This window comes from Polypterus senegalus, chromosome 7 (genome assembly GCF_016835505.1).
Source record: "Polypterus senegalus isolate Bchr_013 chromosome 7, ASM1683550v1, whole genome shotgun sequence".
Lineage (NCBI taxonomy): Eukaryota > Metazoa > Chordata > Cladistia > Polypteriformes > Polypteridae > Polypterus > Polypterus senegalus.
Genome location: NC_053160.1, coordinates 124,882,076 through 124,901,185, shown reverse-complemented (window position 1 = coordinate 124,901,185; position 19,110 = coordinate 124,882,076). Strand labels below are relative to the sequence as shown.

The 19,110-nt window shown below is 35.4% G+C and overlaps 1 protein-coding gene across 5 annotated transcripts in view; it reads right to left on the bottom strand.

Annotated features, from left to right (window-relative positions):
- Positions 1-19,110, bottom strand: part of msh3 (mutS homolog 3 (E. coli)) — a 351,434-nt gene that overhangs the window by 204,156 nt on the left and 128,168 nt on the right. For all 5 annotated transcript variants that reach the window (XM_039759260.1, XM_039759261.1, XM_039759263.1 and 2 more), the window contains exons 15-17: positions 17,691-17,859; positions 10,086-10,150; positions 730-846 (exon numbers count right to left, since the gene is read on the bottom strand). In XM_039759260.1, the coding sequence (XP_039615194.1) occupies positions 730-846; positions 10,086-10,150; positions 17,691-17,859 (351 nt within the window). The remainder of the gene's footprint in view (positions 1-729; positions 847-10,085; positions 10,151-17,690; positions 17,860-19,110) is intronic.

Below are 19,110 nucleotides of genomic sequence, written 5' to 3'. Positions count from 1 at the left end.
TCGAGAAGGGAACACTGTAAATGCATTTTAATGGGCCAGATCATTTTTTAATAGCTGGCCAAGGCCTGAAGGCCACCAGTTGATGAGTCCTGATTTATAATCTATAAATAAGGAACTGGACCATCTGGGAATGTGCCATCAGTGTCGTTGTTTCTGATGGAAGTGCAAGAGGACTTAAGCAACAAAAGCTGTGTGATTCTTTGTATCACTGTGTATTTGTTGCTATTGGTTTTAAAGATACAAGTAAATGTAATTTGAAAAGAGAGGTTAAAGTCAGTGCCTCTATCTGACTGATTAGTGATGCTGAGAGGTTTACATTGTTTATTCCTTGTCCTACTACCATCCCTTAAGGGCACAAGAGGAAACTCTTGTGAAGCCCTCCATTGGTGGTAAACCGAGATGAACAGTGAAATTAAACATAGCTCCATGTCAGTGAGTAACCTGTCATAGAGATCCTTAGGGTGAGAAGGATGTAAGGGGTTAGCTAGTATCTTTTGTGTTAGGTGCATATCATAGGTGACATGATAACAAAATAAAACAAACCCTAATCACTGAGAGTGATGCAGTTTCACTGTCTCTTAAATGTATAAATTAATTGATGTTGGTTATTAACTTCTGCCTGACAAAAATTCTTTAGTAAGTTTACTGAGTAGTGAGTTGACACAAAAACAGAAGGAATGTGGCAAATATTAAAGAACCTGAATAAATTAGCTCAGAAGCAATACTTACAGCAGAAATGTAATCCAGGCATCTCCACAGTCCAAGATGAGCTGCTCACGGAGCTGGCACAGAAGTTGATTCTTTTCCACTATGAAGGGAGTGTGGAAGCGGCTCACTGACTTAGTGCTGTGTGGAAAGAAGAGCAACAAAAACATTACTAAAATCGGCAATGCAGAATGTCAAACAGACATTTTCCATTAGATGAGTTAAGAACTATGGTCTCTATGAACGGTCCAAAAAATACACATATATAAATACACAACTGAAATTTGTTTTAGCTCACTTCTGTTGTTACTGTGCTGATACACCAAAGATAAACTTTCAGGAGGTATAAAACTATATGCAGTTGAATTGCATTTACAGTTGCTGTTTACAAGATAGATCTTCTTAAAATAGCATATGGTATAAGGGCTTACTTCATCTACCTTACTATACCTGACCCCAATATAAGTAGATCCTTTAGTGCACAAAAATAAGACAATGCTTAAGATGGGTGTAAATTGCTTGCATGAAATTTTTATTTGTAGTGTTTCATGTTTTATAAAACAAACATAACAATAATCACCCCAATAAAGCAGCAGAGTAGACACAGTTAAGGCAAAACAAATATAACTGATCAACATGACAGCAGTATCACTCTTAATTTATCACTACCATCTATATGAATTGTTTGATGACAGTCCCCATATTTGCTCCTAACTCTCTAAGCATTTCTGTTTGCTGAATTCTTGTTTGTGATGGTCTGGCTTGGCTGCCATGTCCCTGTTGAACCCAGGACTGTCAATAGTCATGTACCGAGATGTCCTAGGATAATGAGGACACATAACTGTGCAGGTTGGTACAAAAGTGTTGACATTTAACTACTCATGAATTAATAATAAATAAAGTGCAGCTCCATCTTCTTCATAATAAATAAAGTCAATAAATAATCCACTATAAAAACAGGTGTTTTTCATTGGAGGATATAACCAATGATAAACAGGTTAATAAGCCCAGTCCACTGTGGAGTCACTGACCGCCTGCCTTCTCAATACTGCTTTGGTTACCAATCTGATCCTCCTTCACTATCCTGCTCCGGCTCCTTTTACGTGGACAGTAATACAGGTGTGCTAATTGCAGATCCAGGGGCTTTAATGAGACAAGCAGCTAAACCACATATGAATACACAGACAGCCGATCTGCCCATTTACCTCCAGAGCTGCTCTGCCGCACTACCACACACCCCTACACCCCCTTCAACCCTGACTTTGTTTGTAAAACACACAATACCACAAACCTTTCTCACTACATCATTTGACAAACTCTCAGACATCATGTATGAAACAGATGGTGATATCGTGTTCCCTGCATACACTGACACGAATACAGTAAACAGGAATTATGAATCAATGTTTTTAAGATAACGATCATATTTCAGTTTTATACATTTTTGTGATTATACTGGCTCAATCAGTTAATTCAATTACCTAAATTAAATTTGTGACTTTTCTATTGCTATTGCCCTTTCAACTTTAGGATTCAGGGCAAATGACCCAATAAACCAATCCACTCAAACATTTGCTGACCAGTGCCACAAGTGTGTTCATTTAAAATGAAGTGCAGGGTCTTCAATGTATGTCCCCAGATACCCGTCTTAAAGAGGCAGCACATTCTTTAAACACTAAGCACAGAAGTTTTTAACTGGCCTACTGCAAGTTCCTGCCTTTAAAAAGGCAATATGAACCCATGTTTTGTTTTTTTTTTTGCTTGGGACCATTGGCTGTCTTCTACTGGCCAGATGGTGTTCCTATCACTCAACAAATGTCCTTCAGCTTGTGATTTTTCTCCTAAGAGTCTACTGAAGGTTCATTGAATGATTTTGGCCATACCATCCTACCTCCAACAATACTGCATAACCTGGTGGCTCTGCCTAAGGGAATATAAATGATTCTTCACTATACATTTATAAGTATTTTCAATTTAGTTTGGTAAATTTAAACATTACCTGAAGAATTTCCATAGACTGATTAATTTTACTTTAGAATTATACAAGAAAGAAAGAAAGACTTAAAGAAGAGTTGCATATCAAGATTCAGACACTCAGGCATGTCGTACATAGTACTAGCTGGCAAATCCACAAAAAGGACAGTTCCCATTGTTTTAATCTGTGGAAAATACCACTACTCATAGGAAATCAAAATGATTCTGTGATGATATCACTGAGAGAATGACTAAAATGACTGAAAATAGTGCTTAAAAATCAGTGGGAAAAATTAACAAATTCCAGTTAACTGTAATGTGTAAATAGTGTACACAAATTTGTGACTTTACACTATAAAATGAAATTCTTACTTGCATGTTTCCTTAGAAAAGTTGATAATAATATAATAGCAACAAACACAAATTATACTTATGGTACCATGCAACATATGCAGTATCAACATTTAGTATTTATTTATGTACAGTACATATTAAATATAATTTACTGTATATACACTAGCTGTTCTGTTCTTCACCTGGAAGAATAATAAAATATATATTATTTGCATAAATATAATAAAAAGCAGATCTGATACTTATGATCTTGTCATCATGGAAGAAAGAATTTTTTTTAGCTTTATTTAGCATCTAGTACTTCCAAGCTTTTTAAGCCTTTGTGGAAGTTTACTGTGAAATTAAGAGTGAGATTTAGAAAAACATAAGTCATTTTCTAGCAAAGATCAATTCATAGAACAATGATGAACTACCACAAAGTGTCCACCTCTTCTCATTCCTCTAGTGTCAAAAGACATTCATTACACCAGCTCAAGCACACATTTCATCACAAATGCTTTACATACTTATAATTTGCAATAGACAAAAAAAAGTAAGCTATTTTTTGCTTGTCGTGAAATGAGCTCTGAGAAAAGATGGAATGAATTTTTGATATGATTAACCGTTAAAGAGTTTTGAGCACCAAACACAAAAATCTTGTTCTTTTACACTTAATATACACTTAAATATTTAGTTTTTATTTTCTTCTAGGCATTTATACTGTACATATAAAATCTAAAATTGTATCAGCCTATATTCAAAGACTGTTCCCGCAAATAACTGCAAAATGTTCTGCAAGAAGGTGCGGTACATTTTGTGTGATGCTTAAACAACAGACAGAAATTCAATCTATTTTATAGAACATGGTAAGTAGTATAGAATACAGTAAGGTAAGAATATCAATCGATTTCAATAAGGCACACTACTGACATGTTGCTGCCATCTAGCAGATATTTAGTGCTATTAATTTAATATTATTTCAGCTGATCATCATACTGAGACAAAAAATTAATTGCTCTAAAAGTTAAGGTTATTTAATTATTTAAATAATTGTATTCTTATAATAAATTGTTTATAGAGGAAAAATTGCATCAACGTTTCCAAAATATCACATACAAGGTACACCTAAAGATTTGTACATTTAATTTTTGACATCAGAAAAATGTAACAAAAAAAAAAAACAATAAAACTTTCACACAGACACATATGTAATAATTTAAAAACACAAAATGAATAAAACTTTATCTTAGAGATAGTTAAACTTTCGGTATTTTTGCATCCTCAATTTCTCAAGTTATTTGCAGTTCAACAGTACCCTCCCACCTGTTTTTGAATTTTAAATGACAATTTAGAGCTATTTCATTGACATTTAAGTTTGCTCTAGCCAGAGGCTCTTATTCTACACAAAAGTCTATCAGTTTAATAAAAATCCTACCTCACCCACCCACACATGCACTGGCAATAATGGAGCACAATAAACAGGAAATTCTGAATGAGCTAGGAGCAATACAGCGAGACAATTCTTGAAAAAGCAGTCCATATTTAACCATGATTTCAATGATGTCAGACTTTTGCTGAAAAAAGTAACCTTGAATTTTAAGAAAGAGGCAGCTCTCTGTATAGTTAATCTCTCATAATATAAGCACTCTGACCAGGACTACATGACAGCATCTTTCATGCAAATCTAAAAGCCATTTTACCCTGGCCAGCAGGGGCCCATCCTCTTTCCAAACAAATCTATGGTATTTCAATAAAACTGACAACAAAAAAGTTTGCTTTTGTACTTGTAAATATTCTAATGCCTCTACAGATGAAACTTTGATTAGAAATGCAATACATTTCTTGTGAGAGCTATGGGTTAAGCAACTACATTGAAGATGTGATTCCAATTTTTTCCTTTTGAGTTTATTTAAATATAGCAAACAATATTATATAGAAAAATGCTTGTCTTTATACCAATAAAAATTGTATGCATATGGAAAAGTACAATATTTACATTCATAAAATCTGCCCTGCCTTGTATAAACAGCACAGACTGGTGGTGGTGGTAAGGTAGTGGTGTGAGGAATGTTGTTTTGGCACACATTAAGCCTTTTAATATCAGCTCAGTTCATCTGAACATAAAGGAATGTCTAAGCATGGTTGTTGACCACTTGCATTCCTTTAGGGCAACACTCTACTTATTTCAATTGGCCACTTCTAGCAGGATACTCTACCCTGTTACAAAGCATGCATCTTCTCAAGCTGGTTCCATAAATTTGATGGTGACATCAGTTAGCTCCAATGGTCTCACAGTTCCCAGGTCTAATTCCAATAGACAGCCTTTGGGAGTAATATGGGATGGGAGGTTTGTAGTATGAATGTGTGAACAAAATATCTGCAGAAAGTGCGATGATACCAACTTAGCTTGGAACCAAACCAGCCAAGACTGCTTTCTGAATGCTTTCTGAGTCTGTTTCTCAGTCACTCTTGACAGTGATCTCATTCAACCTTCTTCTGATGCAAGGAATCTTGGTGTCAGTTTTGATTCCTCTATTTCTTATTCTTCCCACATAAACCACATTAACACTAGAATTACCAGAATCTACGAAAAAACTTGTAGATCTGGCCCACCTTAAAACCGTTTGTACCTTTCCGCCAGAGTCCTTTGTCATGAAAATGTGCCGATAAAGACAAGCTGCAAGCAGCCGGCTATTCCATCCCCCACCAACTTAGAACATACACAAACTTCTCCCAGCTCATGCCTTGATTGATTATCTGGGAGTGAAGTGGAGTTTTAGAGTGGAAAAAATAGATTGTTATTTGGAAAACACGCATTTTATGTGTGTTCCGTTTCTGTAGTGATCTATGTAGACACATTGTTAAAACAGAAACTTTTCATATTTTAGCAATAAATGTTACAAAATGTAGACATAAACTATAAAATGTGTGAAGCATGAAGTCCAAACATCAAATAAACACTTTCACAAAAGGTTCAATAAAGATACAACAGCTTCCGTGGCTTAGCAGTAAGATTTGCTGACTCAGAGCGAAGCGGGCTTGCCTTCTGCCTCAGAGACCCGACTTTGATTCCCCGTTGGGGAAAAGGTGTTTTTTCTTTTTAACCTTAAACGGACATAAAATTTATAAATTGGTATGCACTGTCAGTTAATGATATCATTATATTTTCATGTGGGATGCTCCTTTTAAAAATTTTTTTTAACAATTGAGACTGCAATTAACATGAACAAGTGTCCTTATAACTGTTATTTTTAAGATCCATAACACACAGATAGATAGAGCACTGCGTAATAGAAAGACAGTCAGGCAGAGAAGTCACTAGATATATAAATAAACAGGGAAAGCACATGTACTGAAAGAAAAAAAGATCAACATGTGCGTTGACCAAGTTTATGTGTGTACTGTATAATAGTAACAAAAAGAGCAGCTTACTACTGAAAACGGCAGATATAAGAGTGAGTGGGGATTGAACTGGGCACTCTTGATTACACTTGGTTTGCATCTGTACTTGCGCTGTTACTTAGAGTCAGATGGAGGGGTTAGAGCACGTGAGCTTATTCAGTGCAGCAAAATCAACGCACATGTTGATCTTTTTTTTCTTTCAGTACATGGTAACTCGGGTCTCTGAGGCAGAAGGCAAACCTGCTTCGCTCTGAGTCGGCAAATCTTACCGCTAAGCCACGAAAGCTGTTGTATTCTTCCTGAACCGTTTGTGAAAGTGTTCATTTGATGTTTGGACTTCATGCTTCACACAGTCTATAGTTTATGCCTACATTTTGTAACCTTGATTACTAAAATATGAAAAAGTTTCTGTTTTAACAATGTGTTTACACAGATTACTGTAGAAACGGCACACACATGAAATGCGTGTGTTCCAAATAACAATCTATTATTTCCACTGTAAAACTCCACTTCATTCCCAGATAATCAATCAAGGCATGAGCTGGGAGAGGTTTGTGCACGTTCTAAGTCTGTGAGGGGGTGGAATAGCCGGCTGCTTGCAGCTTGTCTTTATCGGCACATTTACACGACAAAGGACTCTGGCGGAAAGGTGCGATGGGATTTAAGGTGGGCCGGATCTACGAGTTTTTTCATAGGTTTTGGTAATTCTAGTGTTAAGAAATATTCTTACTTTCACCTCCATAACAAATCCCATGTTCTCTCATTCCTCTACTCTTCTAATGCTGAGAAACTTGTCTATGTTTTTATCATATCCAGCACTGATTATTGTAACTCCTTACAGGCAGGTACCACTTCTAACCTTGCATCTTAGCTCCAGCTGATTCAAAACTCTGCTGCTAGAGTCCTAACACGGACCAGCAACAGCGAGCATATAATCCTTATCCTTCTTCGCCTTCACTGGCTCCCTGTGTCTTACAGGACTGAACGCAAAATTTTATTAATAGATTACAAAACTTTAAATGGCCTTGTGCTGGACTAGATAAGTGACCTCAGTCACTATGCTCCTGATTGCCCACTAAGGTCCTATGATTCTGGCAATTTTGATGTGCCTCACATGCTAACTTGTACTCTAAGGGTGACAGGGCCTTTAGCTGTATAGCACCAACACTTTGGAATGTCCTCCCAAAATAAATACATCAGCTGACTCCATTCATTCTTTTAAAAATCAACTTAAAACTCATCTGTTCAGGAAGGCTTTTAACATAACCTGACGTTCTGCCTCCTTCTTCAGTCGTCCTCTCTGGCCAGGTAGGTGCTCAGCATAATTTGTGTGTGTGTATTATATTACAAATTATGTTATTTGTTAGGTTTTTCTTTTAGTATTAAATTTAGTATTTTTTAGTATCTCTTAGTATTAAATTTAGTATTTTACTCTGGCTTATTGTCTTTTATTCTGTTTATTGCTTTTGTATATCCTGTATCTATCTGTTTTAGTGTTCTATTCAGGTAATATTTGTATCCAAATGTTACATATCCCTGCTGCTTCTTTATGAGACTCTGTGAAGCGCCATGAGCATAGGAAAGGTGCTATATAAATAAAATGTATTATTATTACTATTAATAATCTCATTTTAAGATAGCAAGGAGAGGATAAACCTTTTGAAAAGATAACCAGCAGTGAGGTACTCATCATATATTCTGCCTTTTTCTGTGTTAAGTTTCTAGTAGAGAGACCTGGACATTACGGAAGCAGCAACAAATATAAGGTTGAAACAGCTCTGGAATAGTTAACTAGCCCATCAAGGAAATTCACTAAAACATCCATTCTCACTTAAAGATGGCCAAAACAGAACCAACAAAAAAAACAAACAAACTATACACATAGGATACTCTAACAGTAATCAAAATTTTACTAAAGCTCTTATCTGTACTTCAGGAGTACATTGTCAAGCTATTTGCATTTCAAAATGTACACCTGGAAAGTGAAATGACTTTCAGTTCAGTTATACATGGTCAAAAGTGATGAATATTTGTAAATGCTTCATCATATCTATCTCCTTTTTAACATGTTCCTGAAAGATTTTAAACGAGTCCCACCCCATGTACCATTAGTACTGACATGTGGAATAAGAAATCATGTTTTATGCATTTTGTCAAATAAACCAGGGTGTTCTGGAGGCAAAAAATGCTACATGTGTTTTAAATGAAAGGAACATGCTGTAATAGATGTACTGTGTGCATTACAATATGATAGCTATTCTAGGATCCTGTAATGATGCAGTCCAGGCTGTTGAAAACTGAATTTGATTGAATTTGAAGTTAAATGAGTGCAAAATTTTATACTTAATTTAATAAACCACAGTAATTCAGACTTATTACTCAGTGAATAAAGTGATGTTTTCTAAAATATGGATATTTGTCATGGCAAAACCTCACTGCCCCAAAAATATGCAAAATATTTGAATTCAAATATTGCAATAATGAAAACTTATTACAAGTAACACACTAAACACAATTACAAAGATTCCACTGTGTTATTAACTGAAAAATCCAAATGATAAAAGCACATCATCACCTTCAAAATTCCTGCACTCCGATCAGTAACAAAAGGCTGTTTAATGAACAAGGATTATTACATGTACCTGTATATTACTTATTTTTCTTACTGACAGTGGTTACAGATGGGTACTGTATAAAACTGGTGAAAAACATGAAAACAAATACTGAACTTGTGAACAGTGAAAACAAATGAAACTTGTAAATATCTAATACTGATATTAATATATTAGTCCAAACAAGAAGATTAGAATATAGAAAATAACCATCATTAGTTCTGTTTTATGAAAAGGCACATTTATGAATACATAACCTATTAACCACATAGATGATGAAGGCTCAACACCTGAAAAATTATACTCCGAATCTGCACGACCAAATCTGTGCTTGTATTTTTCAGATACCATTTTTTCCATATGTTGATCTAATCTCCAGGATATAATGGCTTATTCAAAAGTTTTTTTCACTACCAGGACTAAGCCCTATAAGGTAGATAATAGCATTTAATCTCATGAATAATTCCAAAGTCTAACATATAAAATACATAAAATGCTTACAAAAATAATACTCAGTGTTCAAGAAAATTATTTTGTTGTCACAGTTAAATATTATTAGCTTACAAGCATATTTATTGTAAAAGGTAACTTAGCAAAACTGCTTTACTATTTATTGCAAACTCTTTATGGCTAAGGCAACTGTAATGAACAACTTGTAAGTGGAAGCTGCACATAATTGTAAAATGCATTCTGCCTAGCAAAACCTCTTTTGCAGAATTTTTCCTTTCAATGCACAAGTGGAATTATTGCTACTGAGAAAATATTCCTCTAAAAGATATAAGCTTTAAAGCCTTACATCTGTGCAATGACACCAACACCCAAACCTCTTCCTCACCTTTAAAAAGGGGGTTACAAATTTGGTAAGAGTATATTGCTGATTTACATATGACCAGCTGTGGTAAATAAATTTAGTACATATGTTTTTGTAATTGTGCTTATTTTTCTATAAATTCTATAGTTATTTTATGGTTGAAGCCCTTTTATTGCAAAACTTTGGCAAGTGCTGATTAAAATTTACTGCAGTCAGAAACAGACCAAGGACAAACAATAATCACGGACCTGCTGACTTTGATCCAGCTGTTTGGGACCTGTGAGAGCATGGAATTCTTCACCTCAATAAGATACTATAAAGGAAGAATAAGAAAAACTAATCAGTCAATTAAACAATCAATTAATTAGTTAATTAATGCTTTATTCAAATCAGATTATTCTGCTTTTAGCAAAACATCAGCAACATCAGAGAACATCATTGGCAGTAATCTAACCCTCGCCTAGACAGACCCATTAACATTTTAGAAAAGTAAAACAAACAATGGACACTTATTTTGGCTTGCTCTGTAGAGAAAGGGATACAGTGGTGTAGCATTAAAGCTAAATATGTGAGGCAGCCTTGACATATTCTACAAATGAAGCACTGTTTCAAATTGATCTGGAAAGCAAACTTAGGAACTTGCAGAAACAGCTACCAAATACAAATCAGATTAATGAGAGAGAAGATTAGTAAACTCTGGAGACTTTCCAACCCATAGAATAACCTAGAAGTGTGAATAGCAACAGCAAAGAATTATAAAAAAGAAATCTAAATACAACAGGAGAATGAACATTCAGACACAAACGAAAAAAAAAACAAACAGTGACTGATTTAAAATAAATACACACAATTAAATATTATTTGTTTAAATAAATTTACAGAACATGTATAACTGTTCAGTTTAATCATATCTTTTGAAAAGTACAGTATGTCAAAATGTAATTTCTAGGTTTTTTTTTTGTTTTTTTTTACTATATTTAAGGAAGGGAAGTCTACTGTTCTATTTCCAGTTCATTCTATAGGTATGGTGCTTTTATTTGGTTTTAGTTTACCTAAAATTGTTTTACTTTATAGTAAAATAGTAGACAGAATTATATTTGACTTTAAATGCATAATAAGAAACAGCATAATGTACGTAAGCATTTTTTTAAAATCTTATTCAATCTCCCAAAACATAAATACTGCAAGTACAGTTAAAAACAAAGAAAACTAGAAGCAACCCACACCCTAAAGCTTATTAGATTATTTTGAATATTTAAGAGTCTTTATTATTTAAAATGGTTTAACTTTTGAAAATAAAAATATTAAAAGATGTAAACATGACAAACTTTCTGTTCATTGAGAATTACTTTTTGCAAAATCTCACTCTCCCTTAGTTTATTTTCCAAAAAGTAACGGTCCTCTCTAAGCTTACCAATGAAGAAACCTAATTGTTGTTATCTCTCTCAATGACTGAATTTAGAGATGCTTTGGAGTTTTTGGGTGTGGGTAGATCCAGTAGCACTGATGTCCTCCTTTCTGAAACTTAATTTTGATTTTATGAGTCAAGTTATCTATCCTGCTTTGCTGGATGCTAATACTCTTATTCCCTACTAATAAATGAATCACTCAATTAACCTGGTCTTAATTAGTCTTTAACTAAAACAGGTTAGGGTACCTTCTGATTGTTCAAATTTCCACTTGATTTCCCCAATTGATCTGCATTTACAGTCAGTCAATCAGTCTGGTTTTATTTAAAGTATAGAAAAATATCTACTTCCCTCTGCATATTAAGAAAGTAGCATTAACTTTACTTCATTTACCTGCCATCTGTTGTCTGATGGAATAGAAATCATTTCATAAATTTAATGGGCATTTGGCAAACTTGTTAACATAATTAAATCCCTTTACTCTACCCCTTCAGTAAACAAATTTCCAGGATACTTTGTAACTTTTCCCCTTGAGTCTCATAACATCTCTTTATTATATGAAAAAATCTTGGGACAAGACTTTTTTCCGGCAACGAGATGTGATCCTTTTAAGAGAGACAGACAGACACTTTTGAAGAGATATCTTTTGAAAAGAGACATTTTCACATCTCGTGAGACAGGCACGTCACGTCATACTTACAACTTTTGTAAGCAAGTCTCGTGATACACATGCAGAGCAGGTTAGAGAAAATGAAAGAAGGAAAATTCAAAAATCTCAGAAAAATGAGTGAAAAGATCACAATAGCACAGATGGAAAATATTACTCTCTTTTATTAGCAAAAAGAGATCACATAGTGTTTGAGGACAACAGGACAGGTACTGTACAGGCTTTTAAACGTTTGAAGCGCTGCCCGAAATGCCGATCATGCGGAACGAAACAGCAGCAAGTCAGTTGCTTATCGCACAAAGACGAGGTAAAAAAAAAAAACTGTTACTTGTTTCCCAATATATCACAGTTTAAGAGGGGTTTCAGAAGAGCGACTGTGTCACCCTGGTGTGCATTCAGCCACTATCTTCACAACTGGGGGGGGTGATTGGTCTGCGAGCTAAGTTCAGATCACACGGCATGGCAGTGTGTAGCGCTGGCAGAGGGGAGGGAAGGGGTAGGCAAGTGAAGTGCAGATCACACGGCAAAAGAGCAGCAGCAAGCCAAGAACTGATCGAGTAAAGAGGAGTTAAAAAAATGTATTTGTTTCCCATCGTATAACTGTTTAAGTTTGGTTTCAGAGGAGCGGAAGCGTCTCCTTTTGGCATGCGAAGCAAGCAGGGGGCAAAGCTCCCTAGTCACCAAAACAAAAAAAAAAATCTATATATTATTATCATTGGATGCAGAAAAGCATTTGACATGATCGAATGGAAATTCCTTTTTACTACATTGGAGAAATTTGAGTTTGGCCCGAACATTTGTGCATGGATCAAATTACTGTATACCAATCCAGAAGCTTCAGTTAGTATCAACAACATTTGTTCGGACTACTTTAAACTAGAACATGGTACCAGACAAGGATGCCCCTTGTCACCGCTACTAATTGCAATTGCCATTGAACAACTGGCAATACACTGTCGAAATACTGATCAGATAAACGGGATTATCAGAGAAGGATTTGAACAGAAAATGTCTTTATATGCAGATGATATGGTACTGTATATATCAGATCCACAAAATTCTGTGCCTGCAGTCTTAACAGCACTCACAGAATTTCAAAAGATCTCTGGTCTCACAATTAATCTAAATAAAAGTGTACTCTTTCCAGTTAATTTTCAAGCATATAATATTAGATTAGATACCCTACCTTTTATCGTTGCAGAACGTTTACCTAGGGGTAAACATCACAAGTAAACATAAAGCTCTTTATCAACAAAATTACTCCGTCTGCATGGAAAAAATTAAGCAAGACTTGCACAGATGGTCAACCCTTCATCTCACTCTAGCTGGAAGAATTAACACGGTTAAGATGAATATTCTTCCTAAGCTCCTTTTTTATTTCAAAACATCCCAATATACATCAATAAATCATTTTTTAAGTAATTAGATTCAACAATAACCTCATTTATTTGGAACTCAAAACATCCACGTATCCAAAGATTGACCCTACAAAGACAAAAGGCAGAAGGTGGCATGGCTTTACCTAACTTCCAGTTTTATTACTAGGCAGCAAACATACAAACTATAAAAACCTAGACACAAATAGAAGAACAAACACAGGATTGGTCCGCAATAGAAATAAAATCCTGCAGTACTTCTTTATATTCCCTGCTCTGTGCCCCAATAAATATAAGTTATCGCCAATATACTAATAACCCAAATGTGCTTCACTCACTTAGAATATGGAATCAAAGTAGAAAGCATTTTACGATGAAGAAGCTTTTATCTGTGGCACCTTTGCAAGAGAACCACCTCTTTCAACCTTCGCAAACATATGCAGTTTTTAATATCTGGAAAAAATTTGGGATTAACTTGCTTAGAGATCTTTATATAGACAACGTCTTTGCATCTTATGAACAATTACATTCCAAATTTAACATTCCAGCTCCACATTTCTTTCACTATCTTCAAATTAGGAACTTTGTTAAACAGAACCTTCCCGATTTGCCTCATCTTGCACTCTCATCTATGCTGGAAAAAATAGGACCCAGACACCATCTCTGCAATATATAAAATCATTTTACAGTCCCTCCCTTTCAAAGATCCAAGAGGACACTGGGAAAAAGATCTCTCAATTAATATATCAGAAAAGGAGTGGAAAGTAGCAATGCAGAGAACTCACTCGAGCTCCATATGCGCAAAGCATACAATTATTCAACTCAAAATTATATATCAAGCACATCTGTCTCGTCTAAAACTCTCCAAAATGTTTCCAGGGCAAGATCCAACCTGCGAACGCTGCAATCAAAACCCAGCCTCACTGGGTCATATGTTCTGGGCCTGCACCAAATGAACATCATTCTGGACCAAAATAGTTAGTTAGTTTATTTAGACATGCTAGTACTTATATTTTAACATTACTGTATTACTGTTGCTAACTATCTCCACATTCTAAGTGAAAATTCCCCTTAATTTATCAGGTTCTCAGACTTCTTTGATCTTCCTTTTGGATTTCAAACTTTGTCTAGTGATTTGATCCTGTTAAAACTTTTCATCTCTTGCTTGTCTTTGGACTCTGTGGATTTCCTTTTTTCTCTGTCCTTTCGGCTACCTTTTTACTGAGTTTTTTATTTCTGAATCTTTGGGTTCACAAGCTTGTTTGGAGAACTCATTAATTTCCTTACAGTGATACCTGATCTATAGCTTACCCTAATTTGCAAGATTACTTTGGTGTGCGCAATCTCCATACTTTATGTAGTGGTGTGCCACATACAGCGGCATTCCCCTAGATGGCTCTCATCTGTTGCAGAGGTGGTGGTATGAGAGGGCTGTACTAGACATCATCCTGACCCTGTAAGTGTGGCAAATTGGTATGTACTTGACAAACTACTTCCAAAAATTCTTATCATCTGCATATACAGTTTAAATTTATGAAATCACCTATATCTTACGCCAACCTCTTCTGCAGTTTTTGCTCCCTAAATATTCCTGCTACTTTCCTTTGCATGTTTTGGAACTATTCTCCTCTTCCATCTTTTTGGCATTTTGTCTCTAATTCTGTTATTAATCCTAGCTATTAATATCAATCCATCACTGTTCCTCACTAGATCCTCTCTGCACTCTCTATTTTTTATACAACACAAGTATTTCTCCTTGGCCACCATCTTGATTTTGACCTCTTGCTGGAAATCTTAGCTTTATTTTGAAAATCCAGCTCCTGTATAAAGAAGTGGTGTCAGCTATGTATTTGGTTTGAGCCAGGTGGCTAGGGGTTAGTGATGCAGGAAATTAGACAAGCCATTTGTATTTATTTATTTATTTTTTTAATTCTCTTTCATTTTCTCAGTATTTGAGTTTTGCTGTCCTTCAGTTTTAGTTTTTATCCCCTTCCCTGTTAATCTTGACATGTATTCTTTAAGTTTTTTTTCAACTTTGTTTAATTTATAATTACAGTGCTAGAGTGGGTGAAGAATATTGTTGGCTTTTTCTCCTTTTCTATTATATTGAATACAAAATAAGTTATAACTGTTTCTTATATTCATTCGATTCAATAAAGAATTGATCACAAACAGATTTATGTATTAGAAAATGTTTTACAAATGTTAATGAGAGAGCATAATTTTCTTGCCTTTTACAAATGCATTTACGGTTTTTATTTTCATTTTACTGATCCGAAAAAATAATGAAATATCCCATTTCCAGCACAGAATAAGCAGATAATTCTTAATTCTCAGGACCATCACTACACTGAACAAGTATAACTTTTTAGTGCAACTTGGAATCCAGAAGTGGCTTGATGAGCCAGACAAGACTGATGGATGTAAGACAGATGGAAAAACCTCAGTGAATGTTCCTGAATCTTCACGGATTTGAGCAGGTGGCAGATGTTGGTTTGTTTTGTTCCCCAATGGTATCTGATGAAACCACTAAATGATATTAGGTCAAGATGCCAAATTTTACTTGTCATTTTTTGACACTGGCCAAATACAAAAGACAGGTCAGCTAAATATTAAAGGCCTCATTTTTATTCTTAAGACATTACTACACAATGCTGTTTAGGCTTACCATTAAATCAAAGTCTGGTATAATAAATCAAAAATATCATGGTTTTTATTGAAAATTGTGATTATCTCTGCAGTTTACGTGTATAAATAGAATTTGTTATTCAATGTGCAATTTATTTTATAAAAAATATATTTGAATGCTGTAATATATTCAAACATGTTACATTTAGCATGCTAGTGTGAAGAAAACAACTATTGCAATTGTTTGGTATTCATCAAGAATGGCTTGAGTGTCCAAAGCCATGGTATTTCTAGGAATTGCGTTGCAGTATGTGGTGTTCAGGAGTTTGTTTACCTAGGTAATTTAAGTTTACCTAGAAAACATCATACATCTCTCTTCTTGTACTTGTTGAAGCACTTGTTGAAATACTTGCTCACTGAACTTTCCAAGGTGCCAGTATCATTTGTTATTAAAGGTATAAGTAGCAGCAATCACATATCTATATAAACTTGTGTTTTTCATTACAAGGAGAATTAAAGGTATTAAAAGAAATTATAACACTGCTATAAAGACAGTGAACACACAGAGCACTAAACTTAATAGCAATACACATTTTAAGGCATTTTTACAATACATTACCATTCAGTTCTGAATGCAAAGATATTGAGTTGTAACTTTTTTTTACCTATGACTGTTCATTTATAATTACTTGATGGCGACTACGGAATCCATTCTCGGGAATTCGGGAATCCCGGGTGCCCAGGGATGACACAGTGCACGGGCATCTCACATGTGGACGGATTTAGAACGACAGACACTTATTTTTAATAAAACTACTGCAATATGTTGACACCAATAAAAGACTAACCTTATATACAAGCAGTTTGTGCTGTCATATAAGTACATGTATCTAGTTAGTTGCGGTAATAAGAGCGTAGAAAGCACAACGTTTCTAGTGTGCGGTCGTCTAGGCGAGAGAGCACACCTTCGTCCAGAGTACACCAGCCACTAAGAAAGCACGCTCTGCCTCCACTGAAGTAGATGGCAGTGTCATCAGATACTGATACACTTGTTCTAAACGATGCCCGCGCTTGCCACTGCACTGAAACACCGCCATTTCAGCTTTTACTGATGCATCCAGTTTCTTGTCATCATTTTGTGATGGCAAGTTTCTTGGCACTGATAATGTGGATGCAACAGACTGACGCATTGCAATTTCAAGTTGCTGTTCAAAGCTGTTGTCTGACAGACGTCAATGAAGTCTACCCCGTCCCAGCATTCGTGAGCTGCAGAGTGCGGACTCCTCCCAGTCCACTGAGCCGGGAGACTGACTGCTGCTGGCCTGTTGTTGACTGAATTAATGGGCAACACACTACACAGTGGGCAAAAAAACCATGTCACTTAATTATTTTCAACTATAACTCTGTTATTTCTTGATCGATTTTACACTTTTACACGTTATATATGCAAGCTTGGTGGGAATGAAAAATGTCCGGGAATCCCAGGCTGGAATGGATTCCCTAATGGAGACCAAGTATAACTTTATTTAAAGTGCTGTTAGATTACCTTTGCATTTAAACCACTTACAATTCACATTGAAAAAAATCCACTTTCAATGTGTATTCTAATATAGCACACATTATCTTTCAAAGCTTTCACTCTTTGAGAGTTAGTGCCAAAGTAGGAAAACATGAGAACTAAATGAGTTATATATGAACACCCTTTGACATTAGAGTGAAATAGACATGATGGAAGATTTTAAAAAGTAAAATAACTCTTTTGAGTGTTTATACCTCTTGTCCAGATACAGTCACATAATTGAAGGAAGGATTTTTTAGGACCAAACGGATCTGTCTTCGGTGCTCCAGAATCTCAGAAATAGCATCTTGTATCTCAGCTTTCCTTTGCCTGATGGCAGGAAAATCTTTCAGGTCTACAAACAGCTCAGTTTTATCACCAACCCTAAAAAAATGGTACACAATAATGCCTTAATATGTTTATACATGATAATCACAAAAAGAAGATTCAGCCTGTATTGCCCCTTTTGCTTTACATGTGTGTATTAAATAATGCCAGTTATACAGCATGACCTGCCTTTTGAATGTAGCCAAAATGCAGGCAGTATGCTTCAAAGTTACAGAATTAAAAAACCTCATCCTAACACAAAATAGAAAAGGTAAGACAAAGTAAATCCCCAGGAAATGGACTGTGTAAAGGCAGAATTGTTTGGAAAACATTCAAGAAGAATATACCTCAGATACACAAGGAGATCCACAGTTTCTGGCCACACTGCTGCCCTGTTAGGGGATGGACACTTCATTACAACATTACAGTACATTCTTCAGAAGAATGCATTGAAAACAAGATCATTAACTCTTGTTAAGAGGATATTGATATTTGCATCCAGAGGATCTCTGAACATCTTGCAAGTCACTTAAAGTGATCTTCCCTGAATGACAAATAAGTGAAAACCATAGATGTAAAGTATATGGGTCTTGTGGTGCAATGTGATGGACTGGCTATAATGGTGTTCATCCTGAGTAACTGACCTTTAAATATCTCAGTTACCGATGAGTTCAAGAGTATTGATAAAGTTAACTCCTGTACTGTGAACCATACAGACAATTACTAATAATATCAGCTTCTTTCTCAAAAAGAATTATGAAAACTGTAAAAGATCTGTACCACTTTCAAAATTATATTTAATGTCATGGAGGTTAGGAATCTGCATCAGTAATCAGAAGATTGATGGTCTGGATCCCATAAACACCAGAAGTGACTCTACACTGTTGGGCCCTTGAGCAAGGCCCTCAACCTGCAATTGCTTTGTCCTGGGTATGACGTTAATCTGCATCCAGGGAAAACTTGGGGGTTAGTGGCAGGATTGGCACTCCAGCCACTGTATATATATTTAAAAAAAAAACCTCACACTATTCCAGTGTGGTGCTGAGGTGCCCCCAGTTGCACAGCTACACTCGGGTCCCAATCCAGGTTGTTCGTCGTGTGGTGAATGCGGAAACACGATGTATCAGTGCCTGTTTCCAACCTTTACCTTTTTTTTTTCTTGCATTAACATCAAAAAAGTGATTCTCTGACCATTATTCAATCAGACAGCTATGCACTAATAATTATTGTCCCTTTGGCTTCTGCAATCACTCGCTTTTTTACATGTATTTATAAAAATTAACAAATTACAACAAATTTAAAATAAAA